This window comes from Rhincodon typus, chromosome 29 (assembly GCF_021869965.1).
Source record: "Rhincodon typus isolate 14 chromosome 29, sRhiTyp1.1, whole genome shotgun sequence".
NCBI lineage: Eukaryota > Metazoa > Chordata > Chondrichthyes > Orectolobiformes > Rhincodontidae > Rhincodon > Rhincodon typus.
In genome coordinates, this window is record NC_063360.1 from 26,748,339 (window position 1) to 26,760,498 (window position 12,160).

The 12,160-nt window shown below is 40.6% G+C and overlaps 1 protein-coding gene across 1 annotated transcript in view; it reads left to right on the forward strand.

Annotated features, from left to right (window-relative positions):
* Window positions 1–12,160, forward strand: part of LOC109910447 (mesoderm induction early response protein 2-like) — a 59,856-nt gene that overhangs the window by 10,519 nt on the left and 37,177 nt on the right. The window contains exons 4-6 of the mRNA XM_020509635.2: window positions 1,447–1,570; window positions 8,471–8,559; window positions 11,752–11,824. Of these exons, the coding sequence (XP_020365224.1) occupies window positions 1,447–1,570; window positions 8,471–8,559; window positions 11,752–11,824 (286 nt within the window). The remainder of the gene's footprint in view (window positions 1–1,446; window positions 1,571–8,470; window positions 8,560–11,751; window positions 11,825–12,160) is intronic.

Below are 12,160 nucleotides of genomic sequence, written 5' to 3' on the forward strand. Positions count from 1 at the left end.
CTTAAACATAACAGATAGATCTGTTATGTTTAAGCATCTGCTCACCTTGCATCCTTCACCCACATTCTGCAACTGTTTGTTATCTGTTTTTAACCATTTTACTTGATTATTAAATTTTCAAGTTCAGTTTTGGTAGTCTAAACCTGACACACAAACTTGTTTTTCTCTTTCAAATATTGTACTTTAGTAGCAGTTTTTATTTTAATCAACATCCGGAAAGCATAGGTGCTTTACATCTGGCAGTCGGTTTGAACCTCTGTCTTTTAATCTAATAACTAACATTCAGTGAACCACTTGCTCTTTATTGTTGCAGCTGAACTGACCTTGTTTTCATGTATTGCTATATTGTAGCTTGACCCCAGCAAACTTTTGGCCTATATAATTGAATGATCAGTAAGAAAGATTGTCAGTTTATTGCACAGTTCGTATCAAGCTTGGCAAATTCTTTAAAATTGAACTAAACAGTGAAGAACCTTTCAAATTGTGCCCCATTTACAAACAGTGTTCCTTTTGCATAATCAAGAAAAATGTTAGTTTTCTTTTCATCATTAGTGACAACAACTGATGAAAATAAATGATAAATTTTATATTTGTTTGTGGAATGTGGGAGTCACTGCTGAGACCATTGTTTGTTGTCCATTTTTAATTACTTTTGATTTATTATTGTCACATGTACCGAGATACAATGAAAAATATTTGAGAACGTTATGTTGAACTGCCTTCTGCAACCACTGCAGTTCATATCATAAAAGTCTTCCTAGAATGTTATTACGGAGGGTGTTTGAGGGTTTTGATCCAGAGATGTTGAAAGAACATTAATGTATTTCCAAGTTAGGGTTTCATATGTCACTGGGAATTTGGAGATGCTGGTGCTCCCCATTCACATGCTGCCCTTGTCCTCTTGATTGTTAAATGTTGTTTGTTCTGGAGGTTATCATGAAGAATCCTTGGTGAGTTGCTGCAGTGCATCTTTTTGATGATGTGCATTGCAGTAATGGTTTGAAGAATGAATGTTTTAAAGTGGTGGTGGACTGTCAATCAAGTGGGCTACTGTGTTCTGCTTGATGTTGAATTTCTTGAGCGTTGGAGCAGTACTCCATCACACTCCTGATTTTTATACCTTTAAACTGGTGGAAAGTCTTGGGGAGTCATGAGATGTGTAATTCACCACGGAATATCCTACCTCTGATTAGTTCTTTTAGTTGCAGTATTTTTGTGTCTGGTCTGGTTAAATTTTGTCCAGTGTGACCCTCTAATTTTGAAGGTCGGAGATTTGATAGTGGTAATGCCATTGAATGTCAAGGAAAGTGGTTAGACTTTTGTTAGAAATTTCCTGCTCTGAATGTTAGTTACTAGTTATCAACCAAAGTTGTCTAGGTCCTGCTGCAAATCTGCAGAAATGTGAGTAAGTAAACATACATGATGAACCCTGTCTTTTGTTGACAGGAGCAAATAGCTAAAGATCTTCTTTCTGGAGAAGAGGAGGAAGAAACCCAGTCTTCAGCTGATGATTTAACTCCATCTGTCACTTCCCATGAGGCATCTGATCTTTTTCCCCACCCTCTGAGATGTAAGTTCCAAAAAAGTGATGGTTTACTTATGTATGGGGAAGGTCAAATAAATTATTTTAATTCATTTATACAGAATAACTGTATACACATTGCATTGCTGCATCTATTGTTTCTAAATTGTTCCATGGTTTTCGTGCCTATCCTTGTTACGATCTAAGCTAATGGTAATACTGGACATGACAGTTCCTAAAGTGAAACCTGATTTGATGGGCCACAAATTTTACTTTTACAATTCAGTTATCATGCTGGTCAGTCATTCAGCATTTGCACAAGAGGCTGTCAATGTATTTTTAACAAAAGAGCATAAAAGGTTATTAGACACACAGAGGGGAAAATGCACAAACTACTTCATTTCATAGCATCCCTGCAGTGTGGAAACAGACCCTTTGGCCCAACAAGTCCACACCAACCCTCAAGAGTTTCCCACCCAGACCCATCCCCCTATAACCCACCTAATCTACACATCCCTGAACACTGGGCAATTTAGCATAGTCAATCCACCTAGCCTGCACATCTTTGGACTGTGGGAGGAAACTGGAGCACCCAGAGGAAACTCACGCAGACACGGGGAGAATTTGCAAACTCCACATAGACAGTTGCCCGCGGGTGGAATTGAACCCGGGTTCCTGGTGCTGTGAGGCAGCAGTGCTAACCACTGAACCACCTTGCTGCCCCAATTCTTCACACTTGTTTAATGACACTTAACCACTCAGGACTTACTTTCAGCCCAAAATGTACTGAACAGTGCTAAGGTAACAGAATCTTTGCCGTCATAGACCTGTTCGCTCTGTCAGAAACCTGCATACTGCCTCACCTCTGGATGGATCTCTTTTTCCAAAACTTGTTTCTATCTCTGTCAGCTTGTGGCACAGGAAACCTTGTTAATAGGCAATAGCCAAATTGTTTTTCTTCTGTGTTTTTTTATCTAGAGCATTAAACTATTGACTTTAAGGATTCTTTAAAACTTCATTTTAAATGCATGTTAAAAAAAAATCCAGACATCCTGATGGCAGTCTGAGAACTCAAAAGTTGAACAAAGCCTTTCTCTTAACTCACACAGTGTAGAAATACAAATCAAACTTAAAGTTTTACATGCTTTTGTTGACATTAAAATCCAATTTTCCAAAAAAAAAATTATCATGAGCCATCAGCACATCCTTTGCCTGGAAGTCTATTCTACATATTCACCATTCCGCTTTTAAAGGATATTCCAAATCACTTTTAGACTTGCATGTACTGGTTTGAATGTGTTTTAATCATAACTTTAGCTTTACCATTATCTTCCTGTTGAGAATTAATAAAATATGATCCAGTACAGTTTGCACAGAAAGGTGGAAAAAAATTCTCATTTTTCAAATATTTAATGAAAATCTCCTAGCAATCTGCTTTATTCAATGTTGATTACATTCCGCAAATGATATTTGGCTGTTACAACACAAGAACCACCAGGATGACATTTCAGATAAGGAAGACCAATGGCTCATCATGTTTCACCCATTCCAATCTTTTTCTTCCTTTCTAATGAAATATTCCAATAATTTTAATAACCATGAATCCTCTTCAGCTCTCAGAAGTGAAATCCCATTTAAAAATTTCTGCTCAACAGCCTATGCAGGTGGTTAGTTCCAAATGTTGATTTTCTCTTTGTTAAAGAAAATTTAGTTGAATTTATGCAGCTTGATTGTTAAATTTATGACAAGATAAACACGTTGGCAACTTTTAACTTTGTAAGTCTCATAATTCAGAAAAAAATGTTAAATTTCAACTTCCATGGCCTTCTAGAGGAAGAAAAATTACGGTTCGAACTTCATAATTCAGCTCACTAGGTTTTAGCATTGTGGCCTTTATTGGGCTAATATCATGTCTGCTGTGAAATAAGAGCCCAAGCATGGTCACTGTATTCCAGAGGTGATCTTAAACTATTTACAATTTTAATAATCACTTTTGATTTTGCTGTATTATGAATTTAAAAGAATTGACTTGAATTCAGTTTGAGTGATGTGATTGGTCTGTAGTTACACCACCACTAAGTTTCTGAGCTTCTGTTATCTGCAATAATCTCATTAGTGCAGGAACCGGTAAAATGTTGTGATTGGGGTAACTGTTGGCCATCATCTTCCTTCTCTATCTGGTTTTGTTGTCCCGTTGTTCCTTCCAAATCCTTAACTTTGAATTATTTTCAACCCTTTCTGACTTGTATCCATGAGATTGTGCAGTCTTGTCACTTTTTTATTTTTAAAACTGAAGATGACAATCAAACAGGGACTTGACAAGGTCAGCAAAGTGTGGAGCAGTTACTTGAAAAAACTGGTAAACTACATGTGTACAATCGATCTTATGATCGTGAAGAGTTTTTGTAGGAAACAGACAAACTATGAGTAGAAGCCAAAACAGAGAAGAAAATTTTTAAAAATTCTAGAGGAAAAAGAAGTGACTAGAGTAAGAAGGCAGAATCACTAGAATATACTGTGACCGTGTGGGTCATGGGCTTTCGAATGCATTCAGATTTTTAGAGACATGAAAAAGACATTACATTCAACAAGCCCACCCTTTTTATATAGATCAGTTACGTCTATTTTGCCATGAACTTCATTGATTTCTTCCTTCAGAAATGCGTATAAGCAGGTTACTTGACCTCTCTGTGTTACTTTCTTTCTCTCTGGTGTAAGCTGGCATCTTTTCATCTTCACTTCAAAATAGATTTGAAGTCCTGAGGTTATATTGCTTTGAGTTACCTCATTTGCAGATAATTAACATTCATAACTCTTAATAAATACATTTTCATCTCTATCTGGCCTAATTTCATTAAAGAAATGTAACTGACTGGGAACATTATAATTGTATTTATTCAAGAATTTTTTATACCCCCGTCAATTACATTGTTAGAATTCCAGGTTTTCGTCTGGGAAAAGCGACCTAGCAAGACGCTTCCTTCAGGACATGAAAGAATTTTATTGCTGGAAGTAAAGGGTCCCAAAGGATAGAAATATCAAATCAGAAGCGTCAGTGATATTTGAGCTGAAACCAGAAACTATGATAGTTGTATTTAAAAACCAAAGTTGCCCAGTAGAAATTGCTGATTTCCCACAGGTTTGGCAAAAGCAATGCTATTTTCATAAATTATGCTTCATACACAATACAAATGATGTTACTTAATGTGTATATTTATTTGACAAACTTGTACCTCTGTTCAGAGCAAAACTTTGTAGTATTTCCCTTCTCAAAGTTTTAAAGGTTTGAATTCTGACATGACTGGTGAGAAGCATCACATTTTTGTGCAGCTTCTAAGTTTTTGTCTCTGTGTAGCGTGGTGTTCTTGCCAACTTAATTTGCATGACAGCTAAGAACTATGAAAGTAAAATTCATGCCTGCTTTCCATCCCAAAAACATTTAGATTGTGCTAGTTGTTTACCATAATGTGCCTATTGAAGCTGTTTGTTATTGGTTGAGATTGTTTTTGTATGCTGGCTTGGAGTGGTTCGTATCAGTCAAGCTGATCGCAACAATTCCTCCCTGCATACGATCCAGTTGTTCTGTGGTGCTAAAGTCTGGTGTTCTTGCCTAACTTTAGCAGATGACCAATAATAAATAAAGCACATCCAATAATTAAACACATCCATACTCTACTTTTGAGACTGTATAAAAAAGGTTGAGTACACATGCATGTGTCATGTGAATGAATACTGTGATCACATATCCACATTTGGTATGTGATCCTTTTTTGTATTAATCAAAAATGCTATTAATCACATACATTTGGAAGACTAAAACTGTTGGCTCTTTCAGGTAAAAAGATACGTCAATAGTTGGAGACATTAAGGACTGCTGATGCTGGAAGCCAGCGTCAATAGATGTGAAGCTGGAAAAGCACAGAAGGTCAGACAGCATCCGAGGAGCAGGAAAGTCAACATTTCAGGCAGAGACCCTTCATCAGGACTGGGGTGGCTGGGGGAAGGGTAGGTAGGATGGTGATAGGAGGATGCAGGTTGGGGTTATTATGATTGGTCAGTGGGAAGGGTGGAGCAGATAGGTGAATAGGAAGATGGACAGGTTAGGTCAGGTCAGAGAGGCGAGGAGGAGGGGGAGGGCTGGACATGGGATAAGGCTAGGGGTGGAGAGATTTTGAAGCTGGTGAAGTCAATATTGAGGCCATTGCGCTGTAAGCTCCCACTACAGGTCCACTGTCAGAGTGAGGCCAAACATAAACTGCAGGAACAACACCTGATATTTCGCCTTGGGAGCTTGCAGCCTAATGGCCTCAATATTCACCAGCTTCAAACTCCCTCCACCCCCAGTCTTATCCCATGTCCAGCCCTCCCCCTCCTCCTTGCTTCCCTGACCCGACCTAACCTGTCCATCTCCCTACTCGCCTATCTGCTCCACCCTTCCCACTGACCAATCACAATAACCCCCTCCTGCATCCACCTATCACCATCCCCGTCCCTCTATTTACTTCTGGGCTCTTCTCCCCCTCCCCAGTCATGATTAAGGGTCTCTGCCCGAAACATTGACTTTCCTGCTACTCAGATGCTATCTGACCTACTGTGCTTTCCCAGCTTCGCATCTATTGACTTTTACATATTGCATTATTGCTTTAAAAAAACAACGTGCATTTATATAGCACTTTTTATAACCCTAGAATGCTGCAGTCACAGTCAATGAAATGTTTTTGAAATGCAGTCATTGTCATAAGTAAATATAAAATCCAGTTTGTACGACATCCCTTGCAATGTGATAATTTACCAGGTAATTTGTTTGATGTTGTTTGTGAAGAGCTAAGTATTAGCTAGATTCATTAATTAGCCTTACAAAGAAGAAATAAATGGAGCCTTGAGGAGAAAACCCTTAAAACCATTATTACACAAATAGAAACCATTCCTCAACTTCTCCAATGGTCACATGCCATTTTATCTTTGTTCACACACAACTCCCCGTACCATTTCTCCCCACATTGTCAACAGGAGCTGTGTAACTGAGGCTGGACAAGGGTGCAAGCCCTGGGGTAATAACTAAGACTCAAGCACTCTCGGTCCAGGAAGTCAAGCCACCAACCACTCAGATAATGCAGATAGACAGAAACTATTATATATGAAACCTGGCATTTTTATTCTCCCAATCTGTCCCAGAGGAATTGTGACCTGTTGGTAATGCTGTTATGGCACTTTGAAGTTGAGATGAGCTATTTCTGCAGATACAAAACCACATTCTTTTTGGTAGAGGGATGTGAATGGTTGTTGGGGGTGTGGGTGTTATGATACGTAGTTATAGAAGAAAGAAAGAATAGGTGACCACTTGTCCTTCCTTATAAAGTTAGTAGGAATGCTCCTCTAATTGATCTGGATTGGCTTCAAGCCTAGATTTTGTAAGAAAAGTGTTGCAGTTCCTGACTCCTGACTGCATCCCTTCTGATGGTTTCTTTTCAGAGTCAGGCATCTTTTCCAACCCTGGCATTGAAATCCCCGAAGATAACAATTGTATTTTCCTTAGGGATGTTGATGAATATGGTGCCAGGCAAGAGTAGAAGCCTTCTTTGGACTCATCTATACGTCAGGCGTTGGAACATAGGCACTCACAACTATTGCCTGCTGGTTGTTGGCAAGTGGTAGACAGAGAGTCATGAGGCTATTGTTGATGCCAACTGGACCTCCAAGCGTCAGTGGACAGAGTTTTTTCTTGATAATGCATCCAATTCTGTGCGTCCTGTGTTGATCCTTGGGTTTTCCTTTCACCAGGAGTAACCACCCCTGCTGCTACTAGAGTTAATCATTTCAAAATTATGATGTCCTCTAATGAAGAAGTTTGTTCTAAATTCCCTATTGGATTTATGAGTGACTACCAACCTTATATATGTGGCACCTAGTCCTGTTCCAACTTGCAAGTGGAAACATTTTCCTGATGTCTACTTTTCAAACTCAAAATTTTGAACACCTTCGTCAGGTCACACATCAGTCTTCTGATTTCTGTAGAAAAGAGCTTATCTTTCCTGACAGATATTATCTCTCTGCTCTGGTATAATTGTATAAATCTGTCTTTATACTTTCTCCAGTGCCTCAAAACTTGCTGCTATACAGTAGACATTGAAGTATTAACAGGACTGCAACTGATGTAGTTGTGATGTCCACTGACCAACTGGAAACAGTTGCATCTTGCAACAAAAACAAATTTGCTGGAAAAGCTCAGCACATCTGGCAGCATCTGTGAAGGAAAAAACAGAGTTAACGTTTCAGGTCCGGTGACCCTTCCTAAGAACTGAAGTCACTGGACCTGAAATGTTAACTCTGTTTTTTCCTTCACAGATGCTACTAGACTGAGCTTTTCCAGCAATTTTGTTTCTGTTCCTGATTTACAGCATCCGCAGTTCTTTCAGTTTTTATTTAGCATCTTGGAAACGTTACACTTTCTGTTCCTGGAAAATAATTGCCGAAGGCCCACAAGTTTGCAAACCTGCTTCTGTGACTTCAAACCACATAAGTGTGTATGTGAGTGTGTGTTTGTTTTGTCTGATATCATGTCTTATAAATCAACTCAAAATTTGCATCTTGGATCGGAATTAACTTTTTTTTCAAAAAAACCCTTTATCATTGATGGGTTCAGATTCTATTTGGAATATGCTGAGAATTATTTCTAAAACATTAGTTGAGACATTGATTTTGATGATTTGAGAAAATGCTAAGTTCACTTTGTGCCAAGATGAACTCCAAAATGCTGTCATCTTATTGATACAAGCGCAAAAACTGTTCTGGGGAATGAAAGAAATTCTTGTTGAGATAACATGTTGCACTTTCTGGTAACAATAATTAACACAATTACACAACAATTACTGATATGTAATAAAAAAGTGATGATTACTTTGATTAATTATAATTAAAATTGAATTGTAACATTTATTTTGTTTCCAGCTAATTCTATTGAGGATGATAAGGAACTGTCATTATCAGATGAGGATTCTGAAGAAGATGATTCAATTTTATCAAATGACTGTAAAAAGGTTAGTGCCTTTTGAACAAGGTATAGTTTATATTTTCATTTCTTCAGTATTTGAAAACGAGTTATTGCATAGGTCCAGGTAAGTTACTGTCAGCTAGGGATATCTGTCACAGCATAACTTTTGAATATTGAATTGTGCTTTCTCTTCAAAACAATTCTAGCCATATTCTTTCTATTTTTTTTGTTTTATTGGTTAATTTTCTTTCTTTACTTCCCACTCTTGCTGTCTTTTAACGCTGCCAAGCTCTAGTTATAGAGTAACTAAGTTATCTGGAGTGAAAACTATCTAATTTTTAGAACTGGGTTGCCAGAAGGTGCATCACAATTGATTTGAGTAATTCTGAGCAGAGGTGATCAGCTAATTTAACTAAACAGCAATCAAGAATAGTTACGTCTGCTGAAAAAAGCACAGATTATTGAATGGTGAAATTATTGATGTTGATTAGGGCGGCACAGTGGCTCAGTGGTTAGAACTGCTGCCTCACAGTGCCCGGAACCCAGGGTCAATTCCAGCCTTGGGGGACTGTCTGTGTGAAGTTTGCACATTCTCCCTGTGTCTGTGTGGGTTTCTGCTGGGTCCTCCAGTTTCCTTCCACAGTCCAAAGATGTGCAAGTTAGGTGGATTGACCATGCTAAATTGTCCATAGTGTTCAGGGATAGGTAGTTTAGGGGCCTTAGCAATGGGAAATGTAGGGATAGGATAGAGGTGTGGGTCGGGTGGAATGTTCTTCAGAAGGTCAGTGTGGACTTGTTGGGCCAAATGGCCTGTCCCCACACTGTGGGGATTCTATGATTCTATGATTGTGATTCTATAATTGTCATTATCTGATAATCTGTCAAAACCGACTATCAGGCTCACATGTATAATGGTTAATTGAGATATTGAAGGGTGCTCCTTGCTTACTACTGAACTGTACTGCATAGCGACTCAACAAGGCCATTTTGAGGGTGGAAGATGAACCTGAGATATGTTTTATTATCTATTTAACTTGTTCAATTTCTTGTTTAATCTTTGGGAAGAGCAGTTACTATAAAGCATGCTGGTTATTTTACCAGAGATAGTAGGAACTGCAGATGCTGGAGAATCCGAGACAACAAGGTGCAGAGCTGGATGAACACAGCAGGCTAAGCAGCATCATAGGAGCAGAAAGGCTGACGTTTCGGGCCTAGACCCTTCATCAGAAATGGGGGAGGGGAAGGGGGTTCTGAAATAAATAGGGAGGGGGGCGAGGAGGATAGAAGAGAGGATAGGTGGAGAGGAAACAAACAGGTCGAAGAGGCGGGGATGGAGCCAGTAAAGGTGAGTGTAGGTGGGGAGTTAGGGAGGGGATAGGTCAGTCCAGGGAGGACAGACAGGTCAAGGGGGCGGGAGGAGGTTAGTAGGTAGGAGATGGGGTTGTGGCTTGAGGTGGGAGGAGGGGCTAGGTGGGAGGAAGAACAGGTTAGGGAGGCGGGGACGAGCTGAACTGGTTTTGGGATGCGGTAGGGGGAGGGGAGATTTTGAAGCTTGTGAAATCCACATTGATACCATTGGGCTGCAGGGTTCCCAAGCGGAATATGAGTTGCTGTTCCTGCAACCTTCGGGTGGCATCGTTGTGGCACTGCAGGAGGCCCAGGATGGACATGTCGTCTGAGGAATGGGAGGGGGAGTTGAAATGGTTCGCGACTGGGAGGTGCAGTTGTTTATTGCGAACCGAGCGTAGGTGTTCTGCAAAGCGGTCCCTGAGCCTCCGCTTGGTTTCCCCAGTGTAGAGGAGGCCACAACGGGTACAGCAGATGCAGTATACCACATTAGCAGATGTGCAGGTGAACATCTGCTTGATGTGGAAAGTCTTCTTGGGGCCTGGGATGGGGGTGAGGGAGGAGGTATGGGGGCAGGTGTAGCACTTCCTGCGGTTGCAGGGAAAAGTGCCGGGTGTGGTGGGGCTGGAGGGGAGTGTGGAGCAGACAAGGGAGTCACGGAGAGAGTGGTCCCTCCGGAAAGCAGATAAGGGTGGGGAGGGAAAGATGTCTTTGGTGGTGGGGTCGGATTGCAGATGGCGGAAATGTCGGAGGATGATGTGTTGGATCTGGAGGTTGGTGGGGTGGTACGTGAGGACGAGAGGGATTCTTTTTTGGTTCTTATTGCGTGGACGGGGTGTGAGGGATGAGTTGCGGGAAATGTGGGAGACACGGTTGAGGGCGTTCTCGACCACTGAGGGGGGGAAGTTACGGTCCTTGAAAAACAAGGACAACTGAGATGTACGGGAGTGGAATGCCTCATCCTGGGAGCAGATGCGGCGGAGGCGAAGGAATTGGGAATAGGGGATGGCATTTTTGCAGGAAGGTGGGTGGGAGGAGGTGTATTCTAGGTAGCTGTGGGAGTCGGTGGGCTTGAAATGGATATCGGTTTCTAGGTGGTTGCCTGAGATGGAGACAGAGAGGTCCAGGAAGGAGAGCGAGGTATTAGAGATGGTCCAGGTAAACTTAAGGTTGGGGTGGAACGTGTTGGTGAAATGGATGAACTGTTCGAGCTCCTCGTGGGAGCACGAGGCGGCGCCGATACAGTCATCAATGTAACGGAGTAAGAGGTGGGGTTTAGGGCCAGTGTAGGTACGGAAGAGGGATTGTTCCACGTAACCTACAAAGAGGCAGGCGTAGCTTGGGCCCATGCAGGTACCCATGGCCACCCGCTTTGTCTGTAGGAAGTGGGAGGAATTGAAAGAGAAGTTGTTGAGGGTGAGGACGAGTTCGGCTAAGCGGATGAGGGTGTCACTGGAGGGGGACTGGTCGGGCCTGTGGGACAGGATGAAGCGGAGGGCCGTTAGGCCATCTGTATGGGGAATGCTGGTGTAGAGGGACTGGACGTCCATGGTAAAGATGAGGTGTTGGGGACCGGGGAATTCTGGAGGAGGTGGTAAGTTGACTGACTTTGAATCCCAGTTACGCAAACAACCCTTCATTTAAAAAAAAATTCATCCTGTTTTCAAATCACTTCATGGTCTTGCCACTCCTCTCAACGTTGAGTGGTCTCAACTTAATACTTTATATTCTGCTGTGTCAAAGCGTAAACTTATACCATGGTGAAGACTGCGAATGATGTGATTAGCTTTGGTCAAAAGTTGTTGCAATTTAGATATGTTCATTGAGACTTGAGAATATATTTCACACTTTAAAGAAGAAAGTACCAAAAGTATATTTTGGTTTATTTCAGGAGATTATGGTTGGACCTCAGTATCAAGCCCCTATTCCACCATTTATTGGCCGATATAGACAAAATGAAAAAGGTAAGAATAGGAGAGAGAATGTAACTTCTTCTTCATTGGTATTTCCTTTTTCTTTGTCCAATGGATTTAATGTCTGATCTTTCTTTTACATAAAGCACTGTTTGAAATATATTCATTTGTATAGACCCACAATATAGTTAGATATTTTATTAATTACCAAAACGTTTTAACAAATATATAGGTATTTGTATACACTTCTGATTTGTTTGCTTTGTATTGCACAGTGCAACATTCTAGGATTGTACTGAATAATCTTTGTACAGGTTGACATTTTAATGTTGATAAGTAAAATGCAGTTTATTGGAATCCATTTACTGCTATATTATCATAGCAGGG